Consider the following 16,736-nt stretch of genomic DNA (forward strand, 5'->3'; position numbering starts at 1 on the left):
TAGCCCTCAACTCTCAAAAGATACTAAGCTATCGCAAGAATTACAAAATCTTGCCCTCAGCCCACTCCCTCCGCTTGAGACCCAACTCCACAGCAGCACTTCCCCAGTCCTCACCGTGGTTGTGCATACCACTCTTTCCAAGACCGGCGCGTTCTAATCCCTGCTCTTCCGTGAGAACGGTAAGCAAGCCAAAGATGACAGGGACACCGGAATCAAGCTGGACGCGCATGAGCCCGTGGCTGACAGCGTCGGCGATATATTCAAAGTGCATTGTAGCTCCCTTGATGAGAACGCCGATGGCGATAATAGCATCGAAGGGCTTCTTGGGGCTTATAGAGTGGCCAGAGCCGGACACTTCCGCAGTGGGCGATGACAGGAGGTCAGTGGCGCTGATGCCTTGAACGGAGGAGTTGGCCTGGAGCTGGGAGGCGGCGTAGAGGCTGGAAAGTAGTGTTAGTTAAAGCTATTATACTAATAAATTATACAGTATATAATATGTGATATGGATATTGTATGATATCATCCCCGCACTCACCGTTGCACAGCGAGGGGCAGCTCGTAGCTGCCGGGAACTGTCTGCACTGTGATGTTCTCCTCCAGAACACCAGCTGCGAGCAGGTTCTTCTTTGCTCCTGATACCAATTGTTCGATAATCACTGTGTTCCATCTGGCGTGCACAATCGCAACGCGGAGTCCAGAGCCTGTTGTAAAATCGGTATTAGCTGGGGGGTCTCTCCAAGGGCTGTTGTTCGCATTTACCATCGTGGGTCTGGGCAGCGCCGGGGCCTTTGATAGTAGTCATTTTTTGAGAGGGATGGTTAGTTCAAAGAAAGAAAAAAGATGTTGGTTCCTTGGGAATTGGGAGAATTGAGGTTGACACAAGTGTTTATGAATCAGAAGAGCTCGAGGGGCGAAATCCCTCGGTCCCGCATTTGGCGGGGGGAGGCGGAATGTCATCACCCACGGCAATTGAGCGCAATTGGCACAATGGAATTTTATGTAGGCTGAACACGGATTCTTTACGGCAAACACTATGTTGTACGAATAGGCCAATGGGCCTAGAAAAAGGTGATAATAAAAAAACAAAACGAGATTCCATTGTCCCGAAGCAGAAAACACCTAAAGATAAAAAGATGACCGGATCGTAACAATCGTCTAACCTTGCCCTAAAGAAACATTTACTCGACAGTGACCGACTTGGCCAGGTTACGAGGGAAATCGACATTCAGTCCCTCGCCAACGGCAAGCCAGTAAGAGATAAGCTGCAATGGGATAACATTGAGCAGACCCTGAAGACAATCCACGGTCTTAGGCACGTTGATCTTCTCGGTCAGGGCGGACGAGAACTCGGGGTCATCCTGGTTGCAGATAACAATAGGGCGACCGCCACGAGCAATGACCTGCTGGTAGGCGTTCAAAGACTTGGTGAACAGGTTGTCACGGGTGAGAATCATAATAATGGGAAGGTTCTCGTCAACAAGAGCCAAAACACCGTGCTTCAATTCGCCCGACATGACGGCTTCGCAGTGGAGGTATGAGATTTCCTTAATTTTCAAGGCACCCTCAAGGGCAGTGGGGAATTGAGCTCCACGGCCCAACAGCAGCAAGCTCTTCTGGTCCTTGAAGAACTTGGCGCAGAGCTCCTTGATGGGCTCGTCGAGCTTCAAGATCTGCTTGAACTGCTCGGAGATCTGCCCAAGACCCTCCATGATCTCCTCGCGTCTCTCCTGCTTCGAGGCACGATCCTCACTCAGTGACAAAGCGAACATAACCATAGCCACAAACTGAGAGGTGTATGCCTTGGTAGAGGCCACACCGATCTCAGGACCAGCGTTAATGTGCACACCGCAGTGGGTGAGGAGAGAGATGGAAGATCCGACAACGTTGACACAACCAACGGTCAGGGCGCCACGTTCCAGACAGTAGCGAAGAGCCATTAGGGAATCAGCGGTCTCTCCAGACTGAGAGACAAACACACAGGTGTCATCACGGAACACTGGGGCCTGTCGGTCAAGGAAGTCGGAGGCGAGCTCGACTGCGATAGGAATCTCAGTGAGCTCTTCGAAGATACCACGCACAGCCATACATGAGTGGTAGCTAGTACCACAGGCAATGAAGATGATTCGGCGGCAGCGACGGATAGTCGAGATGTACTGACGGAGACCACCGAGGGTGACCTTCTTGTTAGCCACATCCAGACGACCTCTCATAGTGTTAACGACAGACTCGGGCTGCTCGAAGATCTCCTTCTGCATGAAGTGATCGAACTTGCCCTTCATAATCTCCTGCAACTCGAGTTCGATGGTCTGGATGGCACGGACGTTGGAGGTTCCATCATCCTTGGTCAGACGGTGGATGTTAAGCTGTCCCTCGTGGATGTGGGCGATATCGTCATCCTCCAGGTAGAGCACCTTCTTGGTGTGCTCCACGATAGCAGATGGGTCAGAAGATAGGAAGAACTCGACGGGCTGGGGGATGCCATCGTCGGATAGGAATGCCCGGGACTGGGAGCGGTGCAAGAGAGACTTGTCGGGAGGTGCAAGGAGACTGGTGGCAGACTTCTTGGCTGCCGCATTCTGGGAGGCCTGCTCCGCGGAAAGGACACCATCTTCCGAATATTCAACATCCACGAAATCCACCTTCATCTTCTTGGAGGTCTTCACACCGATGACCAGAGGGGAACCCTTACGGGCCGCAATGACCTCATGGGGGTAGTGGACGGACTTGAGGAGCAAACCAAAGGCACCCTCAAGCTCTTTGATGACCGCCTTGGCCAGGACTGTGAATTCGATGTCGGGGTGTTGGTCGTATAGGTACTTGGCGAGTTTGGCGATGCACTCGGTATCGGTCTCGGTCTCGAAGCGGAAGCCCTTGGACTCAAGCAGAGCCTTCAATTCCTTATAGTTGGTGATGATACCATTGTGAACCACGGCGAACTCCCAATCGGGGTCGGAACTATTTAACAAGAGTCCAATTAGCTTCTCAAGCTCTCGATGATCCGGGGCTGATTTTTTTTCTGTCGACTTTGGGGGACTTACCGGTGGGGGTGGCAGTTGGTGCGGGAGGGGGTACCGTGAGTAGCCCAACGGGTGTGAGAGATACCGGCATGGGACTCAAAGGTCTTGCTCATGTCATATGTGCTGTTATCGATGAGTTCCTTCAACTTGGCCACCTTGCCAACTTCCTTGAATGCGCAGACTTCATTCTTCTTGTTGCCATCCACGGCCATACCAGCCGAGTCGTAGCCACGGTACTCCAATCGGGAGAGGCCTGGGGAAATAACGGTGAGCAAAAGGTTAAAATCATTGGGATAATTTTTGGTCACTTACCATTAAGCAGTGTGTCAATGATGAACCTGCGGTCCTTCTCCACGAGGTAGTTGATGTAGCCGAAAATTCCACTAGGGCAGACTGTGAGTATTTACCACCATTGAGGACTGTAGACAAGAGCTTACCACATGATGGGCAAAAAAGAAAAGTGAATGCAAAGACAATGGTATTGAAAGAGTAAAGATTGTAAAGAGGAGAATAAGATGATTAAAACGAAAGCAGCGGAGAGAGGAGAAAAGATAGAAAGAGGCAAGAAAGGTACAGGTGTTTCGTATTTATAGAGGGGGGGGCAAGAACAGAGAAGGTAGGGGGAGGGGCGGATTATTATTAGCTCTTTCACTTTGCGCAAGCTTTGGTCCAATGAGGGGAGTGCTCGGACCAGTTTTGGTTCCCAGGGGAATCGTATGTCTCACTTGGCACACTTATTATATTCTATCATACTATACGTAATTCTTACTTTACATCAGAAATGAAGATATAAATAAATAAAATTTAGACTAGAATGCTTGTAGTGAATAGTATTGACCTTAGTGTCAAAGACTATTATGGAGTAAACAAACAGTACAGTTGATTTTCTCTGTTTTCTTTATTTTCTTGGCAGCTACAGCACCTGGGCAACCAGGTACTGAAGTTACCCAGTGACTCCTCTATTAGTTTGATCTTCGCCAGATTTACTGTCTTGGCCCAATATATCCACGCTAAATCGGAGCTACCAGGCGAGAGAAAAAAAAAAGTGGCGGAGCTTTTAGAGAGAAGTCCCAAAAAAAAACATACGGGGAAAAAATCTATAATTATATCCCTTAGTGGCCCGGCACATTCCTTAGTAAGAAGATCCCCTGAAAAAATAAAGGAACCTTGGAAAAAGTTTCGATAGACGTTCCACGCCTCTGCAGTTGCTATTTTGGCCATTTAACTATTTTACGATACCCCTGGACTCGGTATCACCGACTGCATACACTATTGGTCCGCAATTAACCGGAATATATTTTCTCTTTGCATGTCATTCATACACAAAGTACGGAGTACGGAGGCTGAGAGGGAATACCCACTATGCTACCTTATCGTACGCCTCGTCATAGGTTACCTATGATGTGGATAAGCTGAGATATATGGAGGTTAATCTATCTCCGTATATTATACTCTGTACTCCGTATATCAGCCTCATACCGCCCTTCAATCGACAAAGAGAAAGAGGCAGGGGAAGGGCTGTACTATAACCAGTAAGCTCAAATATGCTCCCCAGGGCCAAACTAGTTGTCTACTCTGTACTTATCTGAACTGCACATAAATATATGCCACATATAAACCGGATTTCAGGCGCGAGATGGCTTTCCCTGTCCCATTTAGTGCCCATCCCTTGCCGCCTTTGCTCACTGAGTAAAACTGAGCACGCCCCCGAGTGTTACATAAGCATTGTACCTGTCCATGGGTCCACTCCCCGGGGCGATGGGCTCATACCTCCATAATTACGTAGGCCTCATTCCACCCGTGGACCCGTCCATGGTTGGACCTCTCACTGCACATGGCCTAAAGCGCCCCTTAACAAAGGTCGATCCTGATTGTTTCGCTTCTATGGAGTAGCTAGGAGGCAAATATGTAAAATTTATTACTATTACTATTCTACAGTAATAACACCGTTTACTTCACCGTTCTCGTATTTATGATATAATTCTAAATTGTTGCGGAAAATCTCTAATCTTGATCCTTAGGTCTACTCTATCTACACTTTGTATCTAATTTTACATTAACATGAGAGCGAGAAACTTCTCGATCGCTTTTGCATGTCGTCGACAAGATATTTTCAATATTAACAATATCACTCATCCTTTCTTGAACTTAGACGCGAATACGGTAAAAGTTCGTACCAAAGTTGGCATAGGACCATTGTCCGTGTTGCTTCATCTAGAAAGGATGAGAGCACCCAGATTGGGTGATACAGCAGTAGTTAGACCCGATTAACAGCAGGCGTATTTGTTGAGAGCTCTACCATGGTAAGGATCAGAAGAGAGTAGAGAGTTGATTCGGTTGCGACAGGAAGCCAGGCTTCCAAGGTTCCGACTTTCTATTAGTAGTTACTCAAGATTTTATGCCTAAGGGCACTCTGGCTTGCTAGAAATCTTAAACTCCTACGGAATCAAGATTAGCGCCGTCGATGCAATTTGATATCGATCTCAACAGTTTCTTCATAAAATATGTATTATGTTGTATTCGTAGGAAAGCATCTCAGTTCAGGCTGATTTTAATCAATGATATCTAGCGAGATCATGTTTCTTCCGGATTTCATTTAGACTGGAATTGCAGAGGGGATAAAGTGCGCTCTTAGACAGTGATTCTCTGGACAAAAGCGATGCATGGAAACTGCAACTATGTACCTATCAACTAGGCCCAACTTCAAAATAGCCTGTACGTACCCATGTAGATATGTAGTTAATGCATGCCGAGCCAGAAGGCTTAGGGTTAGCGTTGAAACCTTAATTCCATGTTAATTACCGAGAATTAACTAGAATTCTTAGCACAATGTATCGTATACCATAGTTGAATACATGGTTGAATACACGATATTTTACCCATCATGTGATATTGGGGAGCCGCATAAGAAAGTGCATATTCTATAGAACACTAGAGTTGTTTAGTTAGCTCATCCGTTGAAATTCTCTGGTCATTTTAGTTAGAGGGAGTTATATACCACTGAATGGTCTCATACATTGTCGTACTGCATATTTCTATCACCATCCGCTTATGCATGTTTAATGGAACTGATGTCCGAATGGACCGAGCGTCGAGATTTCCCCTGAAGTCCTATAATATCGAGACATATAACGCAAGACACAAGCCTTACGTAAATTTATATCTCTTTGATCCAAGCGGCTGAGAGCCTGAACTTTTTCCTGTGATTTGGAATATGTTGTATAGCTGGCGGAGTCAATTTCACGGTTTAGGCCACTCACAAGCCGCCATTTAGCCCCCGAGCGCTGATCTCGTATGGATGACCCACCACCTCCCACTGATTCCAGGGCATCCCCACAAACAGCCACCACATGCCGGAGGCTTGGATCGAGTGCTTGTTATCTATCAAGAGTCCTCTCGTCATCTATTAAGAGTCCTTAGACAGAGTCCTTAGACAGAGTCGCGATGACAAGTCTCGAGAAATCGCAGTCATCCGCTCGTCGGAGGAAGTGGGCACCCAAGCTCAAGTCTGGGTGTATGACCTGCAAGTAAGATCTCTTTTTCAGATCAATGCAGAAGCACTCGCTGACTGTTCCACAGAATTCGCAGAGTCAAATGCGATGAAGAAAAGCCCCAGTGTCGGCGATGTGTCTCAACAGGTCGGAAATGTGATGGATATTCTCGCCCGCCTTTTACTGTAGAGGTTTTAAGATCATACCAAGACAATGATTCGCGTCGACAGCGACTCATTAAGGTGAGTAGTTCACACGAACGACCTGTGGATGATGTAATCACACTGAATAGTCCGATCTTGTTGGTCCTAAAAGTTTGTCTCCTTTATTTGGGGGTTACCCTTTGGATGAAGCAACAATGCCAAGCACGCATCTTCCAGAGCGAATTGATGGATTTCCACTGCTATCTGGTCGAATATTCCCCTTACGGTACCCCCTAACCGAATCGTGGACTACCCACTTTATGCCTTTCGTCATACAAAGGTTCAGGCTCTCATTTGAAATGGCCAAACCCATCTACAGTACTATCCCCGATGTCTTTTTCAAAGCAGAGGAGAAATCTGCTCTGTATCAGGCCTGCAATGCCGTTGCATGCGCCTATATGGTCAACATTAGCCGGACCTCGAAGGCAACCTCGGATCGAGCCAAAGCATACGGATTTGCGCTCATGGCCACCCGTTCAGCCATCCAGGATCCTCAGCGATGCAAAAGTGACAATACATTATTAGCCGTATGGCTGCTAGGATTATACGAGGTAAGATCCGATACAGTCATTAGCGATTGCCGACTCTGCTGACACTTGAATCAAGCTTCTATTGGGCGTACGGAATGGTACCGAGCCAGTCGCGACTCTTGGATGGCAAATACATAATCAGGTGCTGTCAAAGTTGATACGCCTGCGTGGCTCGGAACAGTTTACTACCCGGACCGGGCGTAATGTTTTTCTCATTATCTTTACTAACGTGGTAAGTTAGCCTTTCATATATTGTCTTCATGGCTAACGCCAGCATGTCAGGAAACCCAAGCATTTATGTCTGGCCAAGAATGTAAAGAGGCATTGACATGGTTTGTTCAGTTCCATAAATATTGCGAACTGTCAGAATATCCAATGCTGCGGGCATGTATTTTCTCGCACCACTGTGCTCGCATCTGCAGCCGCGTTCGCACCTTAGTTGATACAGGTGACCTCGACGACCTACTATCCAACTCTCCATCTATCCTCCAAGACACGGATGAAGTGGAGCAGGAAACCCATCCCTTGTCCCACGAGGAGGCGCTGGCAAGCTATGTGGTAGATCCACCAATGACGCCGTACACTCGGCCGAAGTACATATACCCGTGTTATGTCGGTGTTCACGTTCTCCAAAGCAACTTTCGAATGCGCCTCTCATATGCAGTCTTGGAATTCTTGAGGTATGCATGCAAAGCACCGGGTTGTACGCCTCAGCAGCGGATGATTTTCAAGCGATACCAGCTTCGCTGCGTCGAGGAGATCCAAGCTCTTGTGGATAGAGCTTCACGTACCCTGGATATGGTGCCTGACGTGCGGTCTGATGATCTCCTAGGTCGGAGGAAAGGCGTAGTGAATGACCTGGATGGTAATGATTCCCGCACTGAAGGGCCATCAGACACAGCACAAGCTCTGTTCATAGAACCACGCGAGCAACCCACCCAAGCTGTGAGGATCTGTTTTGACCTTCAACAACCAATAAATGGAAAATCCACTCTACTATTCAACCACAATGACCGTGGAATGTCAGTTCTCCGGTTCTGGTTTGGGGATGAGACAAAAATGCACCAGAGATAGGCAAGAATTGACAGATCAATGACTGTCTGGGTGAAGTTGGAGTTGTGTACAGTAATACCGAAATACTCCATCAAATTACCCAGGAAAGACTGCAAATTCCCTTCTATCGCAGGGTTCTTCATCAAAAACCAGTCCATAGTGCAAATTAGTGTTTTGGGGAATACATCATAGCTGTTTGTTTCCTCAATGCGGGGGGAGATGAGCCATGTACTCGTTCTATTGAAGGGAAGATGCAAACAGGGCCAATTTACGGGAACCCCGACGGAAGGAACCAGTTGTATCCTTCCCACATAGCTGGTTGGCATGAAATTGTTAAGAGCCATCGGTGGCTGTAGTTTTTCATATTTTTACCTCCAGTATCACACGGTCTCAAAGAGCTGTATATACAATTCGAAGCCCAAGCTGACTTTCAATACACATGAAATTATTTCCGAGGCAAAGGCTCTTAGCTAAGGTCCTGATATTATCTCTATTCTTCTGAGACCCCTACTTCCCAAAATCTCGTTAGCTTGGGTTGGCCCCTTTGTCTTGCCTCTGATGTAACGTGAGACAGGGATAATACCATGTCAGAATTTTCCCTGGATGCAGTTTTTGTTCACCTCTTATCGAACCAATTATATTTCTCTAAAGCTGGGGTTGCCTGACAAAGCTCTTCTTCCTTCATTTCTCTCCAACAGGCTTTCACACTGGACTTCACCACAAGGAAAACATATAAATCTTCCGACCTACCCAATATTCACTCATCATGACGATCATCTTTCTACGATTCTTGAAGAACCCTGCTCCTGTCGAAGATATTGCCCTCATCACTGAGACTCTTCAAAAGATCAACCCAAACTTAGCCGAGACGGATCGTACCGAGGACACCATCACCTTTACTTCTCCAGACAACAACGTCAACCTCTTTGACGGGATCTTTGAACAATGGTTGCATTCAGAACCCCCAGTCATCACCACGTTTCGAATGCTGGCCGATTCTTGACGGCTGCCTTCGGCCTTCTGACGTTATTCGGATCTGTGTCAGCGTCGGCCCTCCCTGCTCCTCCCGAGCTTACGACGAACGTCGTCGATCTACAGTCTAGCTACACTTTCAACTGTTACTCCCCTGGCAAGGCGTGCAGAGGAAGTGGGGACACTAGTGGTGGTGGTTCTTCCACAGAAGGCTGCACGCCCATCAGTGCGAATGGCTGTAGCCAGTATTCTTTCAACGGGGGTGGGCAGTTCAAACTTTGCGTCTATGATAACAGAGGATGCACAGGTAACACTGTTACGAGCGTTAATGGTGGCTCTGTGACTTGTCTTGGAATTCAAGGTGCGGGTGGTTACAAGGTGATCAGAAGAGATACCAACTGCTAGAAAAACCGGGGCATCAGGATGTCGAAGCTTCACTGCACAGTGCCTGATAAAATTGCCTCGATACGTTGTTGATGGGCCTTTTGATTGATCCCGTCCGTTGGGTTGTATTTAATGACAGGATTTGTTTCACGGACTGTCTTTGAACACGAATAGTATTTGCAATCTGAATTCTTCTTGGCTGAAGTTGGAAAAATACAATATAGGTATACTAAAACTACATTTGAGAACTCGGATTGGTAGATATTAAGCACCTCATCGATTAGGGGGTGCATTAAGCGTTCATTGTGGGCTAGCGTAGATCGATAGGACAGTAAGAGATGAACCTGTGTCACTAGAGAGGGCTATATACTGCACTGGTTTCTTTTTACTGTTCGGCGATCAGTACAATTTAATTAGGGGCAGAGACCTGGGCAGATCCAATAAATTAGGGACTAAGTATACTAAGTTCAAAAAATCTCTATAGACTCGACCTGGGGAGTGCCAGACTATTAGGGGAACATGTGAAAGTGTCAGTTGACTATGGGCCAATTTTACACTAATTGACCGCTATCTACACCCATGCTGCGCGGATCAATTATTTCCGACACTTTCCATTCTAGGCTCCAGTCAAGCCTAAAACTATTTACTCAACCCCACGATAGTCCATCAGCCAGCAAAGGCACCTTTTTACTTTTACCATTGCAATCGATTGTCCTGAAACGATGCATGTGGAGAAAGAGACAAGCGGAATGAATTCTAGGCCCGCTTCGATGAGGGAGACAAATGTCTCGAGAGAAGCGAAAAGCTCACAGCCCAACGAGAGCAGCAGCCGGGATAACCATGCTGTGGGTACTGAAGATGAAGGCGAAGCCCAATATATCGCCGGAGTCAAATTGGCCGTGGTTATACTTGCGGTTATTGCGACCGCTTTGCTTATCATGCTTGATATGTCAATAATCGCTACGGTGCGCGCGTTGCCTCTGGTCAAATCACCTACGTATGTTATGTGGACTCACATTTGAAAAAGGCAATCCCTAAAATCACGAGCGACTTTCACTCTACTGCGGGTGTTGGTTGGTACGGAAGTGCGTATTTATTAACAAGGTAAGTAACTTATCCTCCAACATCTCCTTCACTAAGAGTGGAAGATTGCTCACTATCTCCAAGTTGTACTCTCCAGCCTATTTCAGGCAAGTTATATACCCGATTTGATGTCAAGGTTAGTTGCTATAAGCCTGCTCACTACTTCATGAACTCATAACATTATAGTACACATACATAGCCTTCATCGCCCTTTTCGAGCTTGGCTCGTTAGTATGCGGTGTTTCAACCTCTTCCAATATGTTTATAGTAGGGAGGGCAATCGCTGGCATGGGGAGTTCTGGCGTATCGAACGGTGCACTCACAATATTGTCCGCATCTATACCTCTTGAAAAGAGAGCTCGTGCGTTACCTTCTGGCTTACGTTCTGGTCCCGATACATTTGATATCTTACTAACCGTCCTGAAACCTAGTTTACTTCGGAATTGTGGGATCATGTATGTTTTACTTTATTTCCTCGTTCGCTTCCATTCTAATCCTAGTAGGTGGTCAGATAGGCGTTGTGGTCTCGCCATTAATTGGAGGTGCATTGACGGAATATGCGACATGGAGATGGTGTGCGTGATTCCCGAACCCCCGACAACAGTGTACCCAGTTACTAAAACAAAACTAGGCTTCTACATCAATCTCCCCGTGGGTGGGATGGCAGTGGCTGCTCTTCTTTTCATATCATTTCCCCAACACAGTCTTAACAGACCTGAGCAGCGATCAGAAAATAGATTCGCCTCTCTCTTTTCTGATCTCGACATCACAGGGTTTCTCCTCCTCTCTCCGACCTTGGTTATGTTTCTTCTCGCTCTCGAGTGGGGCGGATCAACATATCCTTGGAATAGTACGATGGTTATCAGCCTTTTCTGCGGATCGGCTGGCAGTCTGGCCTTATTTTTAATTTGGGAATATAAAAAAGCGGACGGAGCAATGATTCCCTTGAAAATGATTAAACAGCGGGTCATCTATTCCTCTTCGTTGACTATGTTCTTCCTTTATGCGAATAGCCTGATTACTTCTTACTACCTGGCTATATACTTCCAAGGAGTGCGCGGCGAATCGCCGATGTTTAGTGGCGTGTATATGCTACCGGGGGTCATCGCTCAAATGATCTCTGGCTTTCTATCTGGCTTAGCCGGTATGTATCGGCATTCTGTTATACCTAATGAGTGTATAACTAACGCGTTCAAAGTCACCCGGCTTGGTTATTACCTGCCCTCGGCGGTTACGGGAACAGTCTTATCCGCAGTCGGATCTGGATTGATGAGTATATTCACCCCGCATACAAGCATTGGCACATGGATCGGGTGTCAAATAATCGCGGGTGTAGGACGCGGTTGTGCTCTTCAAATGGTATAGTTACCCTGTGGCCGACACCCATTATTTGACCGATATCACTAACACCTCTAAATCAACCAGCCCCTCATAGCAGTCCAAAACAATCTTCCTCCCTCCAAAATTGCCGTCAGCATGTCTTTTCTCTATCTCTGCCAGAACTTCGGTGGAGCACTGTGGCTTTCCTTCGCCAGCACAGTCTTTGATACCGGTCTTACAAACCTCCTGCCCATCTATGCACCAGAGATTCCTGTTGCGGAGGTTATGTCGGCTGGTGTATCCGGAATACGATCTGTTATCCCGCGTTCTAGTGTAAAGGGTGTGGTTATAGCTTATAATAATGCTGTTCAGCATGTTTTCTATATGGTTGCTGGGACTGCGGTTGCGGCTTTTATATTTAGTTGGGGACTGGGATGGAAAAGTGTCAAGAAGAGGACAGCCTAGCCTGAGGATTGGAATTTGGTGATGAATGTGCTGACAGATGAAATTGCTCCGCTCGCAGTTGGCGTTGCGTTATGATTTGAGCCAGGTCATATGGAGTCTTTGTAATAGCATTGTCTTATTGTGCCAGGTAATCTATATCTAGGTTATTTCCTTTTTCTAAGTAGTTCCAGAATATCATGTACTCCAATATATATAGCAAGCAAGGTCATGACTGCACTGTGAAAACATTAATTAAAAGCCACAGGCGTTCTAACTGCTCCCTCCTTCTACAAATAATGGGATTTATATACAACGCTTTATAAAAGCTAACCGAAAACCACTAATGCAACTCCTTTTCAATAGTTAAATTCTTTGCCATCCACGCAGCACCCAGCCCGAACACGCCCCCTACAGCAAGCACATATCTAGCTTGGTTCTCCCCGTCCCGAGAAGCCCAGAAAATTGAACCAGCAATCAAAGCGGCCAGAATTTGCGGTGCCGCAATAGACACATTATGCAAGCTCATAATAAGACCTGGATTGTGGGGACGTAAGGCGTTCCTTGACTCCTGTGAGAGTTTCGTACTCACCAATGTATAGGGGATCCAGGCTGTGCAGCACCAGCTGAGGCCAAGAATGCTGATAATGAATGTTGCGCCGGCAACTGACGTTACCCACAAAGTGCATATCATGCCTGCTCCAAACAGTGCCTGGGATATCATCCAGATATTTGATAGCGTTATGTGATTGCTGAACTTTAAATCTGACGGACCATTGCCTTTGAATAGCCAGGGAAGTAGCATGCTTGAAATGAACGATACGCAGGCGTTTAGAAGCATTGCTCTGGATCCGAATTGTAAAGACTCCGTTTTGATGGACCGTTGTGCTTCCTCGTCCGTTATTGCTGAATCCTGCAGGAGATCATGTAAACCTGGTATATTAGAGTTAGTAGAAGCACCATCACTAAAATTCTGCTCGAGTCTTACCAAGATAATCAATGTACCTAAAGCCATTACTTAGAACGACCGGTTTCCTTCGCAAGAGGACAACAGGGATCACTCACATGGTAACATAGTAGAGAAATTGGAACCAACCCATCCAAGAAAACACCTGAACCTTCCAAACGCTAAGTACACCCGGAGAAACAGTCCGTATGGCCTTCCACAGCCCTACGGATCTGCTTTGCTGGATGTTCAGTTTCTCGGATACAGATCTGGGAGTCCTCTCAACCCCGACAAACAGCCCCAGACCAACAGTAGTGATAATAAGACCAATCGACGTCAGCAGACACAAATCCTTGAAATGACTCCCCGTCGTGAACGGTCGCAATATCGTCGTATCGACTGATCCAGCGAGCTGTGCTAGAATATTCCCTATTCCGATCATGCGCACAACCCAAGCAGACACCATAGTCTGCTGTTCCAAACGACAAGCCTCTATGATCAGAATTCGTAGACCGAGCTGAACTGGCTGCACAACAATGTTTAGAGTGCATATAGATAGGACCACCAAAGCCTTAGCTAATTCACACTTTTCGTCTTTCAGGTCTGGAGCCCAGCCAAGCCCCAAAAGCGATACGACGAGACCGATGACGCCGGTAGCGACAATTATTTTCTGATGACCAAATTTGTCACTTATTATACCGATCAAAGGCTGAATAAAAGTCCCTGCAAGCGGTCCAGATAGCCAGATCAATCCCGTTGCCGCTTGGCTGACTCCAACGGATAGTAGCTGTGCCTGTGTATTACCGTTAGCTGATATAAATAACCCAGAAGGCTGTATTACCGATCCATATGAGGCCAAGAGAGCAAACACAAGCTGTAGTCTACTAAGATGTTAGATTCGGACCGCAATTTTCGACCTAGTGGAGAACTCACGTCCCAAATCCACTAGCTAGAACAAGTACTTGAAAAACACTTGGCGGCGAACGGGTATCTAGCAGCTCTTCCTGCATCTGGCCTACGGGGATGAGAGGTAAAGAATCCTCCTGGCTCTCATAATTGTGGATGGATATTGACGCCGTTGGGCTAGCAGAAGCCATGGAACCAATTTGCGAATTGAACTGCAATTTTGAGCGAGACAGGTTCTAGGAAGGACTGGAGAGAGGTTTGAGGTTCTCTACGCAAGTTCCAGTGGCAGGTGGCAGGTGTGGGCTCATTAGTGCGGGGGGACTTTAGCGCTAAGATAGGAGAAAGATAGCAATGGATCCCCCTGACTGTCAGATGTCTGACTGTCAGATAATTACGTGTGTCATCACCGGTTCTTTTAATGTGTCCGATGAAGTCCTGTACGCTGTAGCTGCTCTTAAAAATGTTTATCGTGGTACTTTGAGAGATCTATTCCCCGTATGACATCTAATCGTAACCAGCAAGCATTGATCTGTTAGGTTTACAATTAGATTACTTTATAAGTTTTATAGACAGCGTACAATGTATTCGAACCTTAGGATAAGAGGTAATAAGCGAATCAACTACATAGGGTTCCAGGGGAAGGTATATAGTGGCAGTATAGCTTCACATCAAAGTTGCCCAAAGTTAGAGGGGCCATCGAGACAACCTCTCACAAACTCCTTGATAACTTGAGCTTGAAACCGGCTCTTGATCTAGGTTGACTTACCTTCCTCTGGCCACACAACGTGCATATCAGGTCCAGGTGGGGTGAATTCAATTGAGCCATTGACCATAGGGAAAGCAATTCCTAGGAGTTGACGTTCTTCAGTGGCTGTATACAATGGAGATCCACTAGAAGTGGTATTCGAAAACTCACCGTATACCGGGTTGATTAGTGATTTCTGATCGAACATTGAGAATTGTCGTTCAGTTGCCCAGGCATCAAAGTGCTCCCAGTTGACGCATGTTTTATACCTGTTGTATGTTAGGCCAGTTTTGATTGAATTACATGGCTCAAATTTTTTCAGGTGAAGATCAGAATGAATACTAAAGATACATACAGCGTAAAATCTGGCTGAGGGCGCCGTACACCGTCCTCCCAAAAGAAGGTGCTAGCTGAGATGTCGGGGTTGCACATTAGAGCTTGGCGAATATCATCAACACAGTGGTCTATTCACAGAAGTAAGTAGCAGCTCAGTTATTAAAGTAATCCGTTAAGACTTACCAAGATGCTCCATCGTGGACCCTTCATAGGCATCGGGGTACAAAGCCTCTCTTAAAAATTTCTATTCAAGTTTAGCTAAAGATATCCATATACTTGAATAGTACGCTTGGGGGATTCAATATATCATAAGAACTCACTAAACAATGCAGATGATGATAGACCATCACCTGTCCAAAATAACCAGAACCATCCGAAAGTTCAATAGCGCTCTTGTTCAACTTTTGAAGTTCAGATTGGGTGAGTTTGAGATTGTTGTTTACTGTCAACTCATGCCACGCCTCCTCAAGTTCCTATCGAGAGCATCAGTCTTAATGCAACACGTCATAAGCTGATTTATCGAAACCAGTCAAAAGTGCTTACAGGACGAGGCTCTCCTATGTAGCGGTTTCGATTACCAAGACTACCGTCATACCAAGTCTTTTCGTATGATACGGCGCCTTGAATGGGTGCTAAAACAACGTAATTAGCGCTCGTCTAATAAAAGGAGAAAATTGAGTATGTAGGTTCTTACAATATGTGAGTTGCGGTGGACATGACTTTTGTCTGAACGAACTGTTTAGACCAACGAATGCAAGGGTGTACGTTAGAAATATCAGTGAGTGAATTATAACTGCACGAATGAAACTTTGTCGTCTATCATGACGGGAATAGCCATCAACGTCCAGGTTCATATCTTCTTCATTGCTGAGAAGTGGCTGAGAGGAGAAAGAAGGATCCTCGGAAGATGATTTCTGGGCGTGTGCAGAGGGAGTATCAAACGTAGAGAGTTTGCTGTATTCCATGATTGTCAATGTGTATCATCTAGACATGAATCACTGTAAAGGATGAAAAAATAAAAGAAAGTGGAATGAATTTGGGCTGGGGATCTTGTAAGCCCTTGTTTCTGGGGAGATTCTACCAGATAGATAGCTGGCTAACTGACCGGCATAAGCATTTTACTTTTTCAAAATAGCTCTAGCTTATCACCGTGGAAAAAGGGATACCAGATGCACGGCGCCATGGCGTATAGAAATCCTTGCTACGTACTGCCCCCTCCTTTACGGAACAATATCTCAAACAGGCAAGACTTTTAACACATCATGTAACATCATCCCACGTATATATGTGGGCTATCTGTGAGGGACAG

The 16,736-nt window shown here is 46.3% G+C and overlaps 5 protein-coding genes across 5 annotated transcripts; 2 read left to right on the top strand and 3 right to left on the bottom strand.

Annotated features, from left to right (window-relative positions):
- Positions 1 to 40: 40 nt before the first annotated feature.
- On the bottom strand, positions 41 to 802 carry PEX2_051370 (lumazine synthase RIB4; the record flags this gene model as incomplete). The annotated part of the gene is made up of 3 exons (XM_016742412.1): positions 41 to 440; positions 536 to 701; positions 760 to 802. 3 exons carry the CDS (start codon positions 800 to 802, stop codon positions 41 to 43), a joined length of 609 nt encoding a protein of 202 aa, XP_016592852.1.
- Positions 803 to 1,178: 376 nt separating this feature from the next.
- Positions 1,179 to 3,459, bottom strand: gfa1 (glutamine--fructose-6-phosphate transaminase (isomerizing) GFA1; the record flags this gene model as incomplete). Its single annotated transcript, XM_016742413.1, has 4 exons — positions 1,179 to 2,955; positions 3,039 to 3,270; positions 3,330 to 3,400; positions 3,455 to 3,459. 4 exons carry the CDS (start codon positions 3,457 to 3,459, stop codon positions 1,179 to 1,181), a joined length of 2,085 nt encoding a protein of 694 aa, XP_016592853.1.
- A 3,551-nt stretch (positions 3,460 to 7,010) lies between these two features.
- Positions 7,011 to 8,315, top strand: PEX2_051390 (uncharacterized protein; the record flags this gene model as incomplete). The annotated part of the gene is made up of 4 exons (XM_016742414.1): positions 7,011 to 7,262; positions 7,318 to 7,473; positions 7,524 to 7,573; positions 7,664 to 8,315. The coding sequence occupies 4 exons, from the start codon at positions 7,011 to 7,013 to the stop codon at positions 8,313 to 8,315; spliced, it is 1,110 nt and encodes a 369-aa protein (XP_016592854.1).
- Positions 8,316 to 9,060: 745 nt separating this feature from the next.
- Positions 9,061 to 9,297, top strand: PEX2_051400 (uncharacterized protein; the record flags this gene model as incomplete). The annotated part of the gene is made up of 1 exon (XM_016742415.1): positions 9,061 to 9,297. One exon carries the CDS (start codon positions 9,061 to 9,063, stop codon positions 9,295 to 9,297), a length of 237 nt encoding a protein of 78 aa, XP_016592855.1.
- Positions 9,298 to 12,837: 3,540 nt separating this feature from the next.
- PEX2_051410 (Major facilitator superfamily domain, general substrate transporter) lies at positions 12,838 to 16,392 on the bottom strand (the record flags this gene model as incomplete). The annotated part of the gene is made up of 12 exons (XM_016742416.1): positions 12,838 to 13,427; positions 13,483 to 13,499; positions 13,560 to 14,233; positions 14,282 to 14,321; positions 14,374 to 14,455; positions 15,113 to 15,217; positions 15,263 to 15,360; positions 15,447 to 15,555; positions 15,611 to 15,671; positions 15,748 to 15,900; positions 15,971 to 16,059; positions 16,122 to 16,392. The coding sequence occupies 12 exons, from the start codon at positions 16,390 to 16,392 to the stop codon at positions 12,838 to 12,840; spliced, it is 2,289 nt and encodes a 762-aa protein (XP_016592856.1).
- Positions 16,393 to 16,736: the final 344 nt, after the last annotated feature.

Source organism: Penicillium expansum, assembly GCF_000769745.1.
Source record: "Penicillium expansum strain MD-8 chromosome Unknown contig167, whole genome shotgun sequence".
NCBI lineage: Eukaryota > Fungi > Ascomycota > Eurotiomycetes > Eurotiales > Aspergillaceae > Penicillium > Penicillium expansum.